Source organism: Ammospiza nelsoni, chromosome 3, assembly GCF_027579445.1.
Source record: "Ammospiza nelsoni isolate bAmmNel1 chromosome 3, bAmmNel1.pri, whole genome shotgun sequence".
Classification (NCBI taxonomy): domain Eukaryota; kingdom Metazoa; phylum Chordata; class Aves; order Passeriformes; family Passerellidae; genus Ammospiza; species Ammospiza nelsoni.
In genome coordinates, this window is record NC_080635.1 from 40,265,770 (window position 1) to 40,285,710 (window position 19,941).

Consider the following 19,941-nt stretch of genomic DNA (forward strand, 5'->3'; position numbering starts at 1 on the left):
AAAAACCAAAAAACCCCACAACTTATTCCCCATTTTGAAACATTATAAAATGTGTTGTTTGTTTAATCTCCAGAAAAATAGGCCTCTTACAGCTTTTCTACATTGGTCTTTTTTTACCTGATTCTTGCTCAAACAAGAACAAATTTCCTCAAATGAACATGTGTCTCATTTCAGAAATAAAAGGTAGAATGAAGAATGGTTTTAACATTGAAATGGGATTTTAGATGGCTATTTTTTGTCATTATATTTTTTTTCCAAATGTATTTCTAAACAAAAAAAAATATGAGTAATTGCAGACTTATACACAGACCAGAAAACAAAACAGTGTAAAATTGCTTGGCAATATAAAAAGCCCCACATAACCATCAATTAAAAAAAAAAGTCATCAGCAACTAACAGTCTAGCCTGTGCAGAACTGTTGGAAGGATGCTGGGGAAGAGAAAGACAAACAACATATTATTTGTAGAGAAGCTATTTGTGCACAGAAAGAAGCAGCAGAAGGTTTTAAATCCAGCCTTCATTTACACAGATCCCTCTGTATCCTTCCAAAAATGAACCAAGGATCCAACCATTATGGTTTTGCAGATTTAGGAATGGCAATCTAATATGTTTCTGCTTCCCAATCAAATGTGTTCCTCCATCTCCTTAGAAAATTACTGCTCCCGTGTCAGAGGCAGTAGAGATAGAGATCTGCCCCTCACTGTCCTAGTCCACAGCCCGGGGTATCAGTGTCAGCCCTGCTTTGTCCATGGTTTGAGCTGAGACACCAGGGCACTGTCTGCAAAGCACGGCCACCCATTCCCTCCGGCTGCCACTGCTGCACACGGGTTAATTTACCAGAGAAGCACTTCATCTTCCCAATTTATAGAGGCACTCAAAGCAATGCAGGCCTGCTGAGGAAGTGGAAATTGGGAATACAGATGGGTCCTGTTGCATATGTGTAAGGGCACAGCAGTGTGCCACAGTCACATCTCAGCTGCTTGGGCAGGAAGGGTAAGGGCTGCAGGAAGGAGAAGGAGAGATGTAAGGTTCCTCTTTCTCCCGTAAGCCAGTCTTGTTGACCAGAGGCTGTTAGACTGCTCTGGGTCAGCAACTTGTGTTAATACATAAGAGAATAAAACTAAAAAATGTAATAGACCAAGGCAGGAAACTGCCTGAAATAGCACCTCCCTAAATTTCTCATGGTGTGCCATTCCATGAGATCATATTTATGTTCTGTTTCATAGGAAGGCTGACCTCCCCTGCCTTCTGCTCCATCAAAGCAGGCTGCCCCCAAGGAGGTGGCTGCAGTACTCAAGACTGTTCTGCTGACCAGCTTCTAATCAAGGCAGCAGATAATCATGAAGGAAACAAGATCTCAAGTCTAGCTTGGCCTCTGCTCTCTGATCATGCTAACCCAGCTCATTACAGATTGCTCCAGGCAACAGGGGGATATATTCTGCCTGCCTCCTTTCTCTCATAAACAGTTTATGCCACTGGTAATTTTTTTCCCCATCTCTGTTCATTCTCATGCCTCTCTCTCTCACCCCTCCACATTTCCTCTAGGCCCTACACCATCTGTGCAAGCAGTCCTTTTCTTTATGCACACTGTTGCATTCTTTTCCTTCTCTCTCTATGATCTATATTTAGTTGTTTTCCTGTTTATACACCCCTCCAGAGAGGGGTATTGTTGAATGTGACTAGTCAGGAAGAGAAACAATGTGGTCAGAGCACAAATACTTTCAGAGGAGTATCTGGGATGGGAAGCTGCGCAGGACTTGGTAGGATAAAAAACGTTTTAAGATTAATCAGATGCAGAGATCTGAATATAAATCCATAAGACCCCTTAGAGCACCCTGATCAAAACGCAACAATACCTAGGCAGGGGAAGAAACAAAGGCAAGCAAACACATGCAGAATTTATTCTAACACTGCAGTTTTGGGTTTTTTTCTCCATAAGATAAAACTCTGAGTTTGGAAACCTTACAGTATTTGTGTCTCTTTGCTCAAACTACCAGGAACCCCTGAATATTAATCCAGAGTGCATACATGAAGTAAGCTCTAGGAAAGTGTACTTAAAGACTGCTGGGGAGGTCAGTGTTGGTTGGTCCAGACCCAAAGTGCTTTTAGAGTATAAAAAGCTTGAATAGTAAGCACAAACCTGGTTCTCTAGAAGGTGGCTGCAGTGCCACTGAAATCAGGACAGGTAAGAGCACAGGAGCTCACCATGGAGGCACAGCAAAGAACTCCAGTGCAGTGAGCAGGGAGTGTCTGTCTGGTCTGAGGGACACTTGCACAACAAATAGATGGAGTGTTTCCCATCTTCAAGCTTCTAAGAAAAATAAGTAGCTTGTGAATGGACTGGCTGTGAAATGAAACACTGGTGTACTAACACTGGGGAAGCTTGATAATGTGGGTATTGTCTGTAAGAGAGAGCTATTTATCAGTAAGAAATGGAGCCCAGTGGAGAACACACACATCTATTATTTGAACCAAATGAATGTCTGAATTGTGTTTTGGAGTTTTACCATTATAATCATACAGATAGTTCTGATTATCATACAGAATCAAAAACTCATAGTCCTTAACATTATGCTAATAAATGCATTGGCAACCCAGAGAGAGTTTTGGGCGCAAGCCATTCACTTCCCCAGCGTGATGAACTGCGAAAGGAAAAGCTGGAAGGCTTTGTAAAGCAGCACAGATATTTGAAAAACCAAAGAGGTAGGCAACTGGTGATTTCATATTTAAGCCATGTGTGTCACTAGTAGATGGTGCACAGTGTGTACTAGAAGATTTCAGTGCAAAAGCAAAAACATCTCTCAGTGGTTAGGACTTAAATATGAATGATGAAATGAGGTCACGCCCTCCATGACCTGCAGACATTCCTGGCCAAAGGAGATCCTCAGCCTTTGGCACAACACCAGAAGGGAGAATATGTGGTGATAGAGCAAGGGGTAATGACTTCAAACTGAAAGAGGCTAGATTTAGGTAAGATATTAGGAACAAATTATTTATTGTGAGGGTGCTGAGGCTGGAACAGCCTGCTCAGAGAAGTTATGGATGCCCCATCCCTGGACATGTTAAAGACCAGACTGGATACAGCTTTGAGCAATCTGGTCTAGTGAAAAGTGTTCTGGCCATGGCAGGGAACTTGGAACAAGATGATGGTTAAGGACCCTTCCGACCCAAGCCATTCTATGAGAAAGGAAAGGGCTGCAGAGTGGAAGTGAGGAAAGAAGAAAAAACTCAGAAGTTTCAAGGACAGTACATTTGCAGCATGAAATGATTTGCTGAGCTTGTTTGCTTCAGTTAGTGGCAAGAATGGTTGTTTATAAGATATTTAAACAAGGGGAGGTAAGTGGCTTAGTCTACAGGATGGGCCTCAGCAGTGGAACAGAAGATGCATCTCAAGCAGCTGGGAAAAAGATGATTTCATTAGCAACACTTTTCAGGGACAGGAAGAGCCTCTTTCAGACCAAAAGGGAAAAATCCACACCTGTGGGGACAGGACACAACATAGAAAAATGGCTCAACCCTGAAAACAAAAGGGAAGGAACAAGGTCAGAAATTGTTCATTTATGCATTAAAAATCATATTTAGAGGAATTTAAACCCTGAAACAGAAAAAAAAAATTAAAATAAGTTGCACAATAACATTTTGGGGAGAGATTTTCAGGAGTTTTTAAAAAAAAGTTATCTTTTTAGCAATTTCAGTTCAAACAGAATGCCAGTAGCAAGAATGTGAGCTGCTGATCTGTTTGGTGACCACCAGAACTAAACAATCCTCTGCTCTGAGTCAATGAGAGGCTGTGTACAGTATTATGAGATCAAACTCTAATCCTCTTAGCAGTATTTTCCATGGAAAATCTGCCATACTATATGTATTTACACCACTAAATGCATTATTCATATATATACACATACAAAATACAGCTGTAATTACAACACATTCCTTAGAAATTGTATCATCTGAATCCTGCTCAGAAACTGGCCTGAAAAAGAGCAAAGACCACTAGACATTATTTGCTTATCATCCCTTTATGGCAAACAACAACAGACTGTCTGTTAAAAAGATGTGCATAATCTGGTTAGTGTAAAACATTTGTTATACGTGCCCACACAAGTCCCCTTCTCTCCTGTATGCATTGATGCCTCATTTGCAATTCAGAGGCAAATTGTAAGGAGGCTGTTCAGAAGTGATCAGTTTTAACTCCAGTTTGTGGGGCACAGGTCTCTAGTCAGGTCCTGGCTAAAAAAACTAGCAGCTTCACCATGTCAAGTGTCACCAATCAGAAAATTTTGCAGACTGACCCTTCTGACTGTCCAGCGTGCAAATATGAGACACCAAACCAAGAAATTTGATAGTGGTTAGTTATATACGACAGAATTTAAAAGCAATTGTTATAATGTACTGTTTCAATTACAGCATCAGTAAACACCAATGTTCTTCCCAGACTCCCATACTTCAAATATTCCTGCCTGAGGACTCATCATTGCACCTGCAAAGCCTCTCTTGCCAGTCTAAATATCCACATTTATCCAAAGAAATTAATAATTAATGTCATCAAAGCAACAATGAGCTAGCAAGACAGGATATTTCAAGTAAACACTGATATTCTACTATAATTCTGTGACAAGGTTTCTAAAACCCGGTAAGTTATTATACTATGATAATTTTTTCTGATTAATTCATTACCAGCCTATACTTCTACTAACTTCTATAGGATTTTTGAAATAATTCTACTGATAACTCAGTCTTTTTTTTTAATGTTCTGTGAGTTTTTTACTACATAAATTATAGTCAAATGCCTCTTTTTCCTGCTTGGTACATCACATTTTCAGCGACTTCAAGCAAATATCTTTAATTTATTTCCACGCAAAGATGATCACTGGATTCCAAGGGGGAAGAAACTCAGTATTATACTACATTACCTGCCCCGTATAGCAAAATCATCTCAGTAACCTTGATAAAATAGCACTGCTAGTGACTTCTTCTGCCTCACCCATTACATTAGAAGCAGGAATAGCTAAAACAAAAGAGCTTGCTTACTTCATTCTAAGGGAAAAACATCAGTAAAAGATGCACTATTACAATAAATGACATCATTGCTGGGACTATAGTATTTCAAAGCCCAAATATTTACACAGGTAAATAGACGAACCCACTTGTTTCTGCAACAAATCCAAACACACTTCTCATGAAAAAAATCCTACTTTGCTTCCTGGCATCAAAGTCTAGTAATGTTCTGAAAAGAGGGGAGTGAGAAATCCCCATTTCTTATCAAGCTGTCCCCTTCTCTCCCACCACATCCCTCTGTTTGGTTTCTTTAGTGGCAAAGAAATTTGCTCCCACTCCCTGTTCCTTCATTTTGGGGTAGCAGTGTTGTCCTTTCTCTAGGTCCCTATTTTCAACAATCTCACAGGAACATTATGTCTTCAAGAACACTATTTTTTCTCCCTTTCTCTATTAAATTTGACAGTGCTTTCAAAGCAAAGGGTCAAAAAGGGGTGTGGGGGCATGTATAAAGCCTCGTATTTTCAGGAACCTGGGCTAAAAATTAATCCAAATCAACAATTCAGTTTTTCAGTCAATTTCCTGTGTTCACACAGATGACTACATGATGGACACACAGAACACTGACACACCACCATTTCAGAAAAGTAAAGGAAAACCAGTGTAATACTCTGACATTTTGGTTTGCACCCCTGCAGGAATAACAGAATACCTCGTTCATCCACTACTAGCTGGGAACATCAGCAGTTCAAGATTCACTTTGCTGGTTTTGTTCAGGAAATATGCCTTGAAGAGGTTTTAGTTTAGGAGGAAAGAACAAGACACTCTCTAAGATCCAAGACAAGAGTTTGAATTACACTGAGAAAATGAGAGATTCCTGATTTCACAGTCTCAATATATTTTAGAGGCCACATGGATAAAATATTGTGATTTCAGATCCAGATGTATTGCCATGGGCACTTTGCCCTCCAACACTATCAAATTTAGGCTTCTAGGTTCACAGGCTTGGCCAGGGGACAACCCTCTTTTACACATTCAGTTATGAGGACACTAATTTTGTGCTAGCCCAAAAGTTGGTAATAATACAAGATGTGCTTAAACATTAAACTACATGGGGGTTTTTTCTTGGTTTTTGTTTTTTTCCCCTTTTTATAGTCCTTGTTGGTAACTGGAAGCCACCAGCCGGAAGACAGAGAAGTCAAGGAAGTTTACCTAGAGTAGGTTGTTAAAGCATTCTGCTATATCTCAAATTTTGGAAGTGATGAAGGAATGCTCTACGATCAACAACGCCAGCCTACCATGGTGTTAAGTGTCCCAACAAAAGCAATACAAGTTTTTTTCTGATTCAGATCTTCTGAACAGTTCCAGGGAGGGAAAATAGCAACTTGATTTGCTTTTCCTTTTAATCATGTAGGTTTGCATTGGTTTAGGCTTTATGGCACAGTAAATTTAACAGAAGTAGCCCTTAACTGCAAGGGTAAGGTGCTTTCAATGAAAGATCATTTTATCATAAATGAATAAATTAATGCAGGCTGGTTTTAACTTCGTCACAGAAATCCCAAGATGAACAACTACACAAGTTGTTTACTCCTTTCTGGAAGTTGAAATAGATGATGACTGAGCAGAAACCATGAGACTTTGCATGATTTCAGAGTCATGAGACTTTGCATGGTATCTAGAATGAGAAGGGACCAAATCATCATCTCATTTTCACTGTGAGTTTTTTCATCAAAAAGAAAACACAGAGGGCAAAATACATAGAGGCAAAACAGGCACAAAAGCTGTCATGCAACACAAAATGTTAACATTGATGTCTTTGTTTCACTATTTTCTAAGATATTGAGGATGCCATAGTAACCATGCTTCAAAGTCAGAGTAGAGGTGCTGTGAAAATTGTACTATATAAAGCTGAAATCCCAGACAGAAAGACGCTCATGCTCAACTGGGAGTAGAGCTGAGTCAGAGGCATGAAACCCTCAGCTACACACACAGGAGCTGTGAGTCAAGGGGACTCCCTAAGAGTTTCTTCTGCTGCTCTCCCTGAAGGAGAAATGATCGCAAGGCATTTAAACTACAGAAAGCCAGAATGCAGAGACATTTGAAGAGAAATAGGCAAGGACTGAAGTATATGAGATGGGGACATTTCTGAGATGCGCACTAAGTGCTGCATCTGGGATTTGCTCCAGAGCCATCTGACCACTGCCCAGCCTCAGAGGTATCATCTCTGAATCAGCACTTCCTCACACAAAGTTTTGTTTTTACTGATGACTGCCCAGTTGTTACCTCAGTAAAGTGAGGGTGGAAAGTACCAAAACAGAGGCAGTACAAGAAAAGCAAAAACACGTGATTGCATTGTTTGAGTCGAAAGCATAAAACAAAAAAGCTGAATGAGATGAATGATAGGGTGAGGGAGAAGGAAAAAGCAGAACTGTTACCTTACAAGGGAAATATCTGAGAAGGCAAAGTGAGTTTCAGTAGACACCAGGAGGCAAGAGCCTGGTCTCAAGGGCACAGTTTCCATGAGCGTGGAGCTCAGTGTTTCCGCAGCCCAGCTGTGCGATTCTACACCAGAGCACAGCACATTCAAATCCTCAACCTTTATTTACAAGAGGGAAGAAAAGCCTGCAGACAAGAGTAAAGAATCATATCCCAGGGGGACAAAACAACTTAATTTCTTCTCTTCAGTAACTGAAAAACAGGGAGTTGATGTGCCTCCCTGAAGAGATGATACAAAATCCTAGACAACAACAGCTCTGATGACCAGAAAGATAAATGAGAGCTTGTAGACCATAGAGGTACTCCATGGAGAGAGCTCCATTCTTATTTCTCTCTCAGTCCCACGAATTTCACACAGCAGAAGGATTTTAAAAGCCAGGGTAAAGGGGCAAACGTTCTCTTGGCTGTGGTGCATAACAGCCTGTTAAATGTTTTGTAAGTCCCCACTTCCTTGGGGATGGGTTATATTTACCATGGTTGTGCCTGCATTTAACAAGGAGGAGGAAGAGATGGACACAAAAAAGGAGGTACAAAGCAAACCCTAAACTGATCAATAGAAGAAAAAGTGGTCAAGAGCAGAAGTGAGGGACTGATCTGTTTTGCATAAATAAGACTCTTCATAAAAGTTATATTTTTAAAATGACCCAGATCATCTGTATTGGAAAAGATTACAGTTTTAATTCACTCATTTTACACATGTTATGACACTAAGTCAAAACCTTAAAACTTTCCTTACAACTCCAGGGAAACAACTCCTCCCATAACATCACAAACGTCTACCTATTATAGCATTTCTTTCAATACAAACATTACTCAAATTAATTTTATGGCTTCTTTTACAACCTGTTAGAGAGAGAAAAAATGCTTTTAAACTAAGCAAGGGAAAAATTGCAATTGGCACCACTCCCATAATTATTTTTCTTATGGGTAACTTACACACTTTCACAACAGAATACCCATCTCCAAGAGTAAATTGGTATGTAAGCTTTATCCTGATGTGGGGAGAGATTTTCAAAAAGGCAGTTGGATAACACATGTATCTTTTGGCAGATAATCACAAGAGGTAGTCTGTGCTTTGGAAGTGACAATCCTCAGAATCATTAACGGCATCCCTTCTAATGTCCCATATAGGTTTTCTTGTCTGGGAAAAATGAAAAATTTGTTTTCTAGAATAAAAAAATCCCTGTTGCAGAGAAGACTTTCAGAAATTCATTTCATACCATCAAGCAAAAGATGCTATTAGGCTTTTTTTTCAGCACACAGTCTTTCAGAGAAAAGCAAATACAGATGGAGTTCCTCTGGTGTGTAAGAAGGGGTGGTGTAGCACAAATGGCATTAACAGCTGTAGGAAGAGAAAAGAAGACATCTGGATGCTGCCATAATTGTACTGGTGGAACAGGAGAAAGCAGGTGAATAAATTGTCTCCACTTTGTAGACTAAGTTCTGTGGCCCACCATCCTTATCAGCATTGTTGCTTGGTATATTATGTTGTGACATTAATTTTTCTGCAAAATTATGAAAAGAAAAGGTAGATGTACTTGAAGTATGTTTTTAGTACAGATTCTTCAATTCCACAAATGCATAAAGACTTGAAATCATGGGGGGAAAAAAAAAAATCTCAGCAACTGATTTTGGGAAACTGGTTTGTCTCCAGCTCTGCTAACATGGGTGAATTTTTGTCTTGGATCAGTTTGTAGCTAACATGGTATGCACAGCTGTCTTTTTTCAGACCAGAGAAAATGTCCCCAAAGTGCTTATCCTTTTGACATAACAGCTTGATTTAGCCCCAAAGCTAAGGATAATGCACATTAAAACTTTCTAACGGAGAAGGCAAAGCCTCCCCTCAATCTCTCTCAGCTTAGTTTGACCCAACTCCTGCTTTATTAGCTTTATGTATTTTTTGCCTTACAATTGCTAAAACTTCACCATGAACAAAAGAGGATTAAATAACAAAAATAGAACAGTATTATCATCATAAACCTGGACAACTTCACAGTGCTGGAGAGACTGAGAGGGATTAATTTATGCCTACTTCAGTGGGGGATTTCTTGCCTTTACAACACACAGCACTTTCCTGTGTGGACTCATATCACACACTTTTCACCCATTTCTTGAGTAAGCCCAGCCATGTGGTCCTTCTTTGGAAGTAGATTTTGAAGAGAAGTTGACAGAATGCAGAAGTAAGAGCTAAGATTAACTAGCACACTTTCTTTCCCTCCTTTTATGCCTATTTCACTGGTTGCCACATACAAAGAAGGTAACTCTCAAGGGTACAAGAATCTGGAAATCAAGAACAGATACATCATCTTCTCCATTCTTTGAAATTTAGGCACTGCAATGTGTTTGAAATCAGCCATAAAATGCCAACACATGAACATCATTTGCATTTTGAAAACATCTTGGTTTAGCTATCCTAATTGTGTTGATTTAACTGAATATTAAGGAGTTTGTTTTGGAACAAAAATAAGTGATTTTACTTGCCAGAAAAGAGCTTCAAGATTTTATGACATAATGAAATGTTATAAAAAAAAACTTCTGAAGTATGTTTTATTTAACATCTGTACACACTAAACACTAAAAAAAATTCAAATCTAGTGATATGAATTGGTTTTGAATTGCATCACAGAAATAATCTAACATAAAGGCTTGCTGTCAGATTACCCTTTAGTAATAATTGCAATGCATAACCATACAGGGATAAAGTAGGAACTGTGCAGACTAGCAGCAGATCCAGCAGGGTTTCAGATACCTAGAGGTGGCTTTTCAATTAACACATTTACAATGTTTAATTGCTGTCCCAGAGATGTTCTAGGCACAGAGACTGCATAATACACTAAAGATTGCCATGGAGGTCCGCTGATGCAGAAGTTTAAGACTAAGATATCTTTGAGAGTCACAGAACCTGTTCACTAGTTGCTGGCAATGTGAAAGTAGAGAAAACAAAGTTGAAGTGACGTAGGTTTTCTTTGTTATTCACTAGAAAAAAGGAACAGAAATTTCTACCAAAAGAAAAGAAAGGTGAATGTTATAGATAAACCCACACACTTGGCTCACCCCCAGTTTACTCACAACAATTCTGTAAAGTAAAACTATTTACTGCTTTCTGCCAGTCATACCCAGGATCAGATTTGGCCGGGCAGGAAAGAGGCGTGACACTCCTGAATTACATCTGGACTTTATATATATAGAGTTCACATGCTAAGGTGTAATGAGTCAACTGTCATTTTACCAATTAATATCATTACCTACCACCTGAAGGCACACTGGCAAACTGTATCTTCCCTTCTTGCCTATACACTGCTACACAATATCTAATAATACACTGCAATCTGAGGAAAAGGTTCTCTTCAATAGAAACTTTGTGGTTTTGTCTCCTGTGCTCTAAAAGGTTTGCATTTCCAGTACCCTTGAACTCCTGGCTCCCAGCTAGAAGAGAGCTGTAAGCTCTCCCACATCTCACAGTAAAAGCAGCTCTGCTGAAATACTGATACATTTCAAATACAGTGCACTTCAAAGTAGTGAGAGAGATTGAACAGCAAAGGACAACTGCTCCCTTCCAAGCCTTCCAAAGCCATGCTGTGGCCACTCCATAACCATCCATGCACTCACTGAGGAAATGTGTACCCCAAACTGTTTGCTTGGAAGCACTTCTCTGCATGTGAATCCTAGCTGTCATGCAAGGACCTTGAATGGATGGATCCCTTGCTTCCTTACACATCCGCAGTCAGAAAGCTATTTTCAAGGCAGTTTTAGTAATCCCATTGCTCTTTTTCATTTTCTGAAACTTTGTTCTCCAGGAAGCAAAACAGAAAGCTCCATGTAAGAGCTGATAGTAACACACACACACAGAGTGTGTCCTGTCTGCAGAACCAGCTACTGCTTCTCTGCAGTACTTGGAGACATTATTGACAGCAAACACTTTTATGGAATCCTCGCTGAACTGGGACAGTAGGTCTTGTTAAGTGAACAAAAGGAAATGACTAGAAAATATTTAGATGAAAAATATTTATACTTGAGTAACTGGAAAATCAAGGAGGGCTTTTGTTCGGATTTCTATCTTACTTTAACAATACTTCCAGTTACCTGTGATGACACAAATGCAGAAAGCACAGACAAAAGGAGTCTGCTCCTGAGACTAGCAGAAAAATGCATGAAGCAAATGCTACTAATAACAAAAATAGACGTAGGAGAGCTAAACCCTCTGAGAATGGACTTTTTGTGCCACAGGGTCAGACAGGTCATCATGCTATGAGCTAAAACTTCAAATAAAATTACACTTGCATAAAGCCACATTACTGCAAATAAGTGCTCAGCTGCCCACAGGTTCCAACCAGTCCCTGAGTTCAGCTCCTCATCTCCTGCACACCCACACACAGATGCTCCAGGCACAGGGAACCGGGGCAGTACCTGGCTCAGAGCGTGGAAGGGCACTGCCCTCGCCCGTTCGCTCATTCTGTCACTGGTCTGTAGGCATGTGTGGGCCCCATCTGTGGATCAGACAGCATCAGGACTCATCCCACAACCAAATGAAGAAATAAGACCTCTTCTGTCATACGATGATCCCATGCCCCTCTCTCTGCCCAAACACTGGTGTGCCCTGGCTGTGTGACCAGAGCCTGTGTTCAGTTGTGTGATCCATGTCAGAATTCATCTGACACCAGAGCCCATGGATCAGCTCTGCCAGCGTTGGCTTGGATGCCAAATACCATCAGATCAAGGAATCATGCAGACACTGAGATGGTGGAAATGGAGCATGAAATGACAATTTGGATGGGTCTTTGGCAGGGTAGGGGTCTTTGAGATATAATTGATTTTTACAAGGGACAACTAGCATCCAAAAAAGGAAGAGATACTCCCTCACAATGTCACTGTAACTGGCCCAGCGTCTTGTTCCTGGAAATCCCTAACTTTCAGAAAGGAGAAAATACATTTTTTCCCACCCTTCCAAAAAGACTGAGAAAAGGGACCCGAACAGATTCCAAATGCATAAAAATCATGCTGCAAAGAAAAGGAAACTCCTTTTCACAGTTACAGTGGGGAGAACAGGAAGACACAGGCTTGAACTGCCTTAAGGAAACTTGTTAGATATTAGGAAAACCCTTAGATGCTAAGGATAATGATGCAAAATACATCACATACAGAGGTTATGGGCATTTCAATAAGAGGTTAGAAAAATGTCTTTGGTAGAAGAGTTTAGATATAGCTGATGCTGCCTAAGGAGGAAGAGGAGTCCAGACCAAGGGTTTTTAGATGCCTTCCAGTCCCAATTTTCTGTGATTTTCCTGTATACAAGTTATCCCTACATCTACCTGCTTAATTTTCCCTTTCTGTACCTCAGCAGTTAATTTGAGGCTTGTTGGAAGGAGCACATATCAAGCCTGAGGCACATAAGACTTTATTTGGGATAAAGCCAGCAGCAGTTAGGGAATTGGAAGCAATTCCTTTATTAAGAAAAGGTACACATATGGGTATTGCCCCCAAACCCAGGGTAAATAGGTAGAATAGTAACAAAGGACTTGAATATTTATCAAAATTTTCAAATTTCAATATTTATCAAAATTTTCCTTTTTTCAAATGGGAAATGCAAAGCACAAAGGTATGAACCATCTGTAATGACACAGCAGATTGTCAAAATGAGCCTGAGAAATGGATTTCCTGGCTCCTCAAGTGACCTATCTGAGGGACTACACGCTCCTCCTGCTCTTGCTGTCTCTACCCTCCCAGCCTCCCTTCCCCCAGCAAGCTGTGTGAGACTTCCAGAACTGCAGCATTTCCTCGTAAAAGTCTTGCCTGCAGCTGGGGAAGTCAGACACTACAACAGTGTCTGTGCCTTCTGCTGTAACAAGAACACACATCAAAAAAGATGATCATTACCAGCAGGAAAAAAAGTGAAAACTAAAGCTGCCTCAGGACTTACACCTTGCAGAGATGTTCTTGGGCTGATAATCCCCATCTCCTTTCTTTAACTTGCCTATATTCTGGCTAACATTCGACATCCTCTACCAAGTGAGTAACTATAAAAGGAATAAAAAAGAATAAAGGACATACTGCTGATAAGGAACAGAATTTCTCTTTATACAGGTGCAGAAGAATTCACAAGCGTTCACAAGCAGAGCGCTGTTGCTCCAGCCCAGCGTGGAAAAGAAGCAGTCTAGCTCAGCATTTTGTGGGCTTTTTCCTAAGGCTGCTGTAACTTTAGCTTGTAGGAAATCAGAATCAGAGCCACCAAAAATCTCTCATAACAAGGTATCACAAAGCCAGTGCCATCCTTCTGCACTACTACTACTTACAAGCCTGCATAGGCTCACTTCCATTTCCTACGTGCCAGTGCTGGAACCAAAGGAGGACCCAAGCTTGAATCATCCACAGGAGATCCTGCCTCTCAAACTGGCCATGCCAAGGCACACCAGGCTCCAAATTAATTCTGAATTAATTTCCGAGAACTCTGCTAGGCTCTAAGCCCCATACATAGATTAAACATAATTTCGATTCATCATTACCAGTAAGAATAAAAATGAATTAGAAGAATTAAAGTGGAAGAATAATGAATTAAAAATACACCAGGAACACAAAAGCCAGAAGCATCTCCAAAAAGAATAAAAGGCAATGTCTTAATTGATTGTTTTCTCAAAAGAAAAAAAAAAAAAAAAAGATGCTCCTGCGTAATTGGAATAAATATTACCAAATTCTTTATAAGCTTAGGTATTTCCTAGTTTATTCCAATGGCATATTTAAATTTTGATTTATAAATGAAGAGATATTGCTCACTGCCCTAAGATGCATTCCACTGGGTCTCAAAGTCTTTAGCAGATCCCCATTGTGTGTACTTTATCCTGATGGTTTCACATTCATGTTCATCAACACTCAGCAAGAACCATAAACAAAGCCCTTTCTCAGATGCACACATGCAGTTCCCATTGACTTTGCTGGATTTTCAGCTGACTTCAATCAGAACTCTGCACATGTAGAAGGGCAAAACTTGGCTCTGCACATTCAATAAAATTACATCGCTAGATACTTTTTAAATGAAGGGCAATGCAGGCCATACTGAAAAATAATATAAACTGAAACCCGTAAAATGTAGCCAAATAAATTCAAATTTCAGCCAGATTTTTCCAGAATAATAAAAAGGCCGTGAATTTTAGGCAAGATGAAATGAAACCCTAATACCATCTCATTTACCAGAGTGCACTCTGCCTCTTTTAGCAGGACAAAGTGTGAAACCCAGCTGTTTATACAAGGTGATCATCTTGTTGTTTCAGGTATAGCAATGACATTGGCATCTGAAACAATCAAGTAAAGGTCAGGTTACAAACTGTGATTTCCTAAGTCCTTTTCTGCAGCTGTATCCTGGCCCTGTAAGCTACCACTCTCATTACAAGTGAATTTGAGGTGTAGAATACACAGTAGAAAAAGTAATTAATCATGATATTAATAACTAATACAGCATTATTTTTCAATCTACTCTAATAGTGGTATTTTAAGCACATTAAATGCTTGAGCCTAGGAGTACCTATCTTAAACCCTTCAATCTTCCTTCCCAACTCGCCAAAAGAACAACATAACAAAAATCCCACACAACCTAGTAAAATCAATTCCCTTCCAAGTTTTAATGACATTGTGCAACACAATTTCTGCCAGGTACATTAGCTAATGCACACTAAGCAAAACAATGCCCCATGTGTTTTTTCCAAATTTCTTTATTTTAATTTTACTCATTCTATGATGTAACACCCTGTATCTTTTTACTGCATCTTTAAAAATATCTACCTACTAGGATGAAGAAAATTCTCACTTCTAAAAAACCATCTAACAGGCTTCCTCACACTTTCTGTTTGTCTGATAAGCACTTGTTAGCCTGCAATTACAAATTTATACACAGAAGTACTCAGGGATGAGAACCACAGAGGGGACTTGATGTTCATGTTTGGCCGTCACCCCCTGTCCAAAGAAGTAACATTCCTGATGATTTTCACACTTAAATAGCAGAACAGATTTTATGAATAATTTTTTCTTCATAGCTGGAACAGCCCCTATTCTCCATGCCATTATAATACTGAGTCACTTTGCATCAAGTTGGTCATTACTGACGAGCCAGGGAAGAAAGGAGGGAAGTGGATGAAGTGCTCTGAAGCTACATATGCGACCAGGTAAGTATCAGGTTGCTTCTTGAAGCAAATTATTCAAAATCAGAAAAAAATCATTACAATACAACTCACATAAGGGGAAACTATTTCATAATTATTGAGAAAGCCTAGTAAATCCAGCACTGGTGGTCAACGGGATTGCAAAGACTTTTTTTTTCTAAGTGCTGAGTCGTACTGGTCATTCACACTGGATTATCCAGTAAGTTAAACATTTAGTATGGCAGAATCTGTTTCTCCCCATGAGGTTTGCTGGGGCTCTGCTCTTCCCAAACCAACTCCCCTCCTAACATCCCATCCTGCCACTGGTGGCCTGTGAAGACACTCATTTGTGTCAGAACTCCTTCACGTAACTCCAGGTCTACTTGTCTCTGATGGAGCAGGAGCTTAGAGAATTTACAATGTGTTGCAAGGAACATTTATTCCAGCTTAAGCTCTCTGATTCTGACTACACAGTCAGGAAAGGAAAAGTATCCCCATCTCTCCCCTCAATCCTACTGGGATGCAACTGTTCCAAGAGGGAGTTATTAGTTTACTTTAAATGCATAGCATGTCTGTTTGATGATGAGAATAAAAATTTACATCATTTTTCAAGGAAGTTGATTTTAAATAGTTAGGAAAGAAAATAACAACCAACAACACACACAGGTGAAAGACTTGGCTTTTCAGCATGCCCTGTTTAAGCAATGACACATGAAGAACTTTATGTTCAAACAATTACCTGGTGCTTTAAATAGGACACTAAGGGAATAACGTTTCAAAATGTATTCACACAGCATAAGACAAATCCTCCTCCTGGGAGTACCAGTGCAAATCAGAGTAACTCCTCAGAGGTCAGCTGAAGTACACCAGCACAAAATAAACGTGAGACAGAAGGGAATCCGGCCCCATCTACTTCTATATTAATGCAGAGGTTGCAGATCATCTGCAATGGTAAAGTGAACAACATAAATATAACTGACATCTATTCAACTGATCTCGCATCCTGCCGACTATTCACAGCTCCAAATAGAGGGCTGAAGAACAATGGTTTGAGGAAGGCAGGCAGAAATCCGGGTTTTAACCCATTCACACATTCCAATTTGCTAATACCTCCTACTTTAACTGCCTTCATCTCCCCACACTGCTAAATCTTGAAGGGTTTGACATTGTCCCCCTAGCTCCCAAAGAACAACTTCTCCTAAAACAGAGTAGATGAAATGATACGAGGAGAGATGTATGGGAGAGAAGATAAATGCAAAAAATATGTGCAAACATGAGAACCTACAGAGAAATAATCAAGAGAATCCCTGTCTCACATACCACATATATATGAAAGGCACTAGCAAACTGATTAATTATGTGGAAACCTAGCACTAAGAACGAATGGTACGTGTGCAGGGGAAGACTAAAATATGAGGCTATTTCAAACCGTGGTGTCATTTGTGCTAATTTAAGTGGATCTGTCATTATTTCCTACAACTTCATGATGTCCTGAACCAGCTTCCTCCTCCCCTGCAAGGCTGATAAAAGGACTCTTGGCAACACACTAAATATATTATGCAATGTATTGAATACTACCGAGAAAGAGCACTGAATTACACTGAAACAAAGAACATTAGGTGCGAGTATCACCACCTCCAGGGAAAGAGCACCTTTAACTACTTACCACATCAGTAAATGCAGGCGTTCTCCTGTACCTCCGCTACCTGCACCTAACAGCATTTGCTACATTTAACAAAGTTAGGGCGAATTTTACCTCAAATCTACTCAGGCTGGAGCTCTTTGACCGAGACTTCTTGCGGAGATAGACGGAGAAGAAGCGGCGCACCGTGAACTTCTTCATGTTCATGTCCATCGCCCTGTCCCAGCCGCGGCGCGGAGCGCGAAGGAGCAGCGGCGCCGGCGGGGGAAGCTAGCGCATCCCGATTGCCCGCTGTTTATATCCACAGGCAGCAGAGCCTCCGGAGTGCCTGCTTCTGCTCATGGAGCCGGACACAGCGCGGTCCCCGCCGGAGCCGGGGCAGCCCGGAGCCGGCCCCTCGGAGCACGCAGCTCCCGCTCCGCTCTGTTTACATGTGGGAGCGCCGAGCCCAAGTCCGGCCGCGCCGCTCCCGCCCGCCGCCGGTGCCGCTGCGCCCAATGGGGCCGGGCGGAGGCTGCACGCAGAATCGGCGGCGGCGGATGACAGCTCCTGCGTCCCGGGCGGAGCAGGTTCCCGACGAATACTGCATGTGTCTATTGCTTTGCGCTCCCTCTCCTCTCTCAGTCAGGCTCTTTCAATTTCCTGCTTTCTGAATCACATGGGGAATGGGCACATGCTGCACTTCTGTTTTTAGCTCAGAATTCAGACGCTGCTATAATTACTGAGGGCTGTGGTGGTCAGATCCGAGAAGAAATCGGCTGCCCTGTGAGAGCCGCTCCTGGAAGAAAGCTGAAAGATGTCGTGCCCCCAGTGCCAGAATAGAAAGGTTTGAATCTTCTTTTATTCCGGGGAGTATGCAAAACAGCACTGTCCCCCCTCCGCCCCCGAAACTGAAAAGCTCACCATATCCTGCTCACAATCGCCCGCCCGCTTTGCATTGAAATACCCAACACTGGCACAGCTCTGAAAATAGCAAGCACAATCTCAATGGTAAGTATTACTATTCTTATTGTACTACAGCAGGGAGCTACAGCCCTTCTAGGAGGCAGAGTATGTACATCTATTTAGGGGCTGTAATTTGAGCAGCACGGCAAGCATGCAGACTTACAGCTGCACCTCCACCTCCCCGCAACAAAATCACATTTTTCAGCTGTTCTTCAAAAAATAATGAATCACAGTGTGTTCCAGAGACCAAAGAGCTTTCTCTGCCTATTGCACACACTTCAGGTTCTTTTCTTGGCAGCCTTTCCTCTCTGGCTACCAAGGAGCACCTAGACATGCCTTTCTCCCATAACCTCAGACATCACTACAGCCTGAGAAGACATGGAGGGTAAATGACAACACCTCTCAAGTCCATCTGCTCTAAAGGAGAGGTGTGTTTTGCTTTACTTCCATATCTGGGCTGTGAACTTTCTTGGCTAGCAATGCCAGTCAATATCTGCTTTTTTGAGGTTCCCTGTCCTATTCTTCTGCCTCAAACTCACAATGGTCTATATGCACCCAAAGAAGTACTAACAAGAAAAAAGAAAAATAATATTTTGGCAGTTATGGTTTAATTAAAAAGGAGGCTAGATGGGAAAGGCTGCCATTAGTGCTGGGCTCTGTAACCTCATAGAGCCTGACTCTGCTGTGCGTGGACCCCAGTGTTACCCAGCCTAGGGTGACTGTTTCACAGTGGCAGTCTGCTTCTTCCTTATCCCTTCCAGCACACCCTCTGAATGCTTCTCCGAGTCTCTTGGTTTGCAACAAAAGTACCTCTGGGGGTTGCTTTCACTGTGCTGCCCCAGTGCTGCCCCATGTCAAGCCCAGGAGCCTTTTGCCATTACAGTTCCCTTGTTTCCCCAACTAAAGACCCTGGAGCAAAAGCAAGTGCCCAAGAAGAAAACCTCAGGTATATATAGGTAACCCTACACAGAGAAACAATGAACAGGCTAAAAGGCAATTTAGTTGGTCAATGCCAAAATTACTTGCTGATGCAGCCTCTCTAGTCAAGTTTTGTGTCTCCTCACAGCCTTGCTGCAGTAAAATCTGCAGTGTCACAAAAGCCTCAGGCACTCAGCTGATTACTTGACCTGGCACGAGCTGGACTAGGCTTTGTGCTGGCTTTTGGCAGCCTCACACATTCCCACCTGTGTAAGCCACTTGAGCCTAAAAGAGCAAACAAACCAGTCCAGGGTGAGGTCCCTGAACCCTTCCTGTCCCAGATACATCTCTGGTCACTGACATCTTTATTAATGCAGAGGAGGTGATAACTTCCCAGCTTTGAAAATACAGGCTGTGTGTAGCAACATGAAGTATATGAGTGCCTGTTACAATTGCACTGGTGGATTTATCACAACCTTCCCTTTTCATTACATCAGTGGTGATTTCACACACAGGGACTTGCATTCACCATTAAATGTGCCTGCACTGTAATAAACTTCCAGTAAAATTACACAGGCCATGACTTAATACCTAAATATCAGGTACACTTACTACATTCAGAATTTTGTTCTTTACCACAAAAATATTTTTTTTAAATGCATCACAATGTATTGGCAAGTTATTGTCCACATCAGAGCAGAAACTAGCCTTGTATGCTACAGGTTAGACTATAACACTGAGGACCATGCCCAGGGATAGGAAGTAACTCTCTTACATCCCTGACAGGACACAGGTGTGGAAATAGGCATGCTCTTCTTG

At 41.2% G+C, this 19,941-nt stretch overlaps 1 protein-coding gene across 2 annotated transcripts in view; it reads right to left on the minus strand.

Moving 5' to 3' along the window:
- Positions 1–19,941, minus strand: part of RPS6KA2 (ribosomal protein S6 kinase A2) — a 276,138-nt gene that overhangs the window by 140,402 nt on the left and 115,795 nt on the right. The window contains exon 1 of one of the 2 annotated variants that reach the window (XM_059467988.1): positions 17,374–17,536. The exons of the other annotated variant lie outside the window; for it this stretch is intronic. Within the exon in view, the coding sequence (XP_059323971.1) occupies positions 17,374–17,472 (99 nt within the window). The 5' untranslated portion in view covers positions 17,473–17,536. Of the gene's footprint in view, positions 1–17,373; positions 17,537–19,941 lie in introns of those variants that run through there. 2 annotated transcript variants of the gene reach the window in all.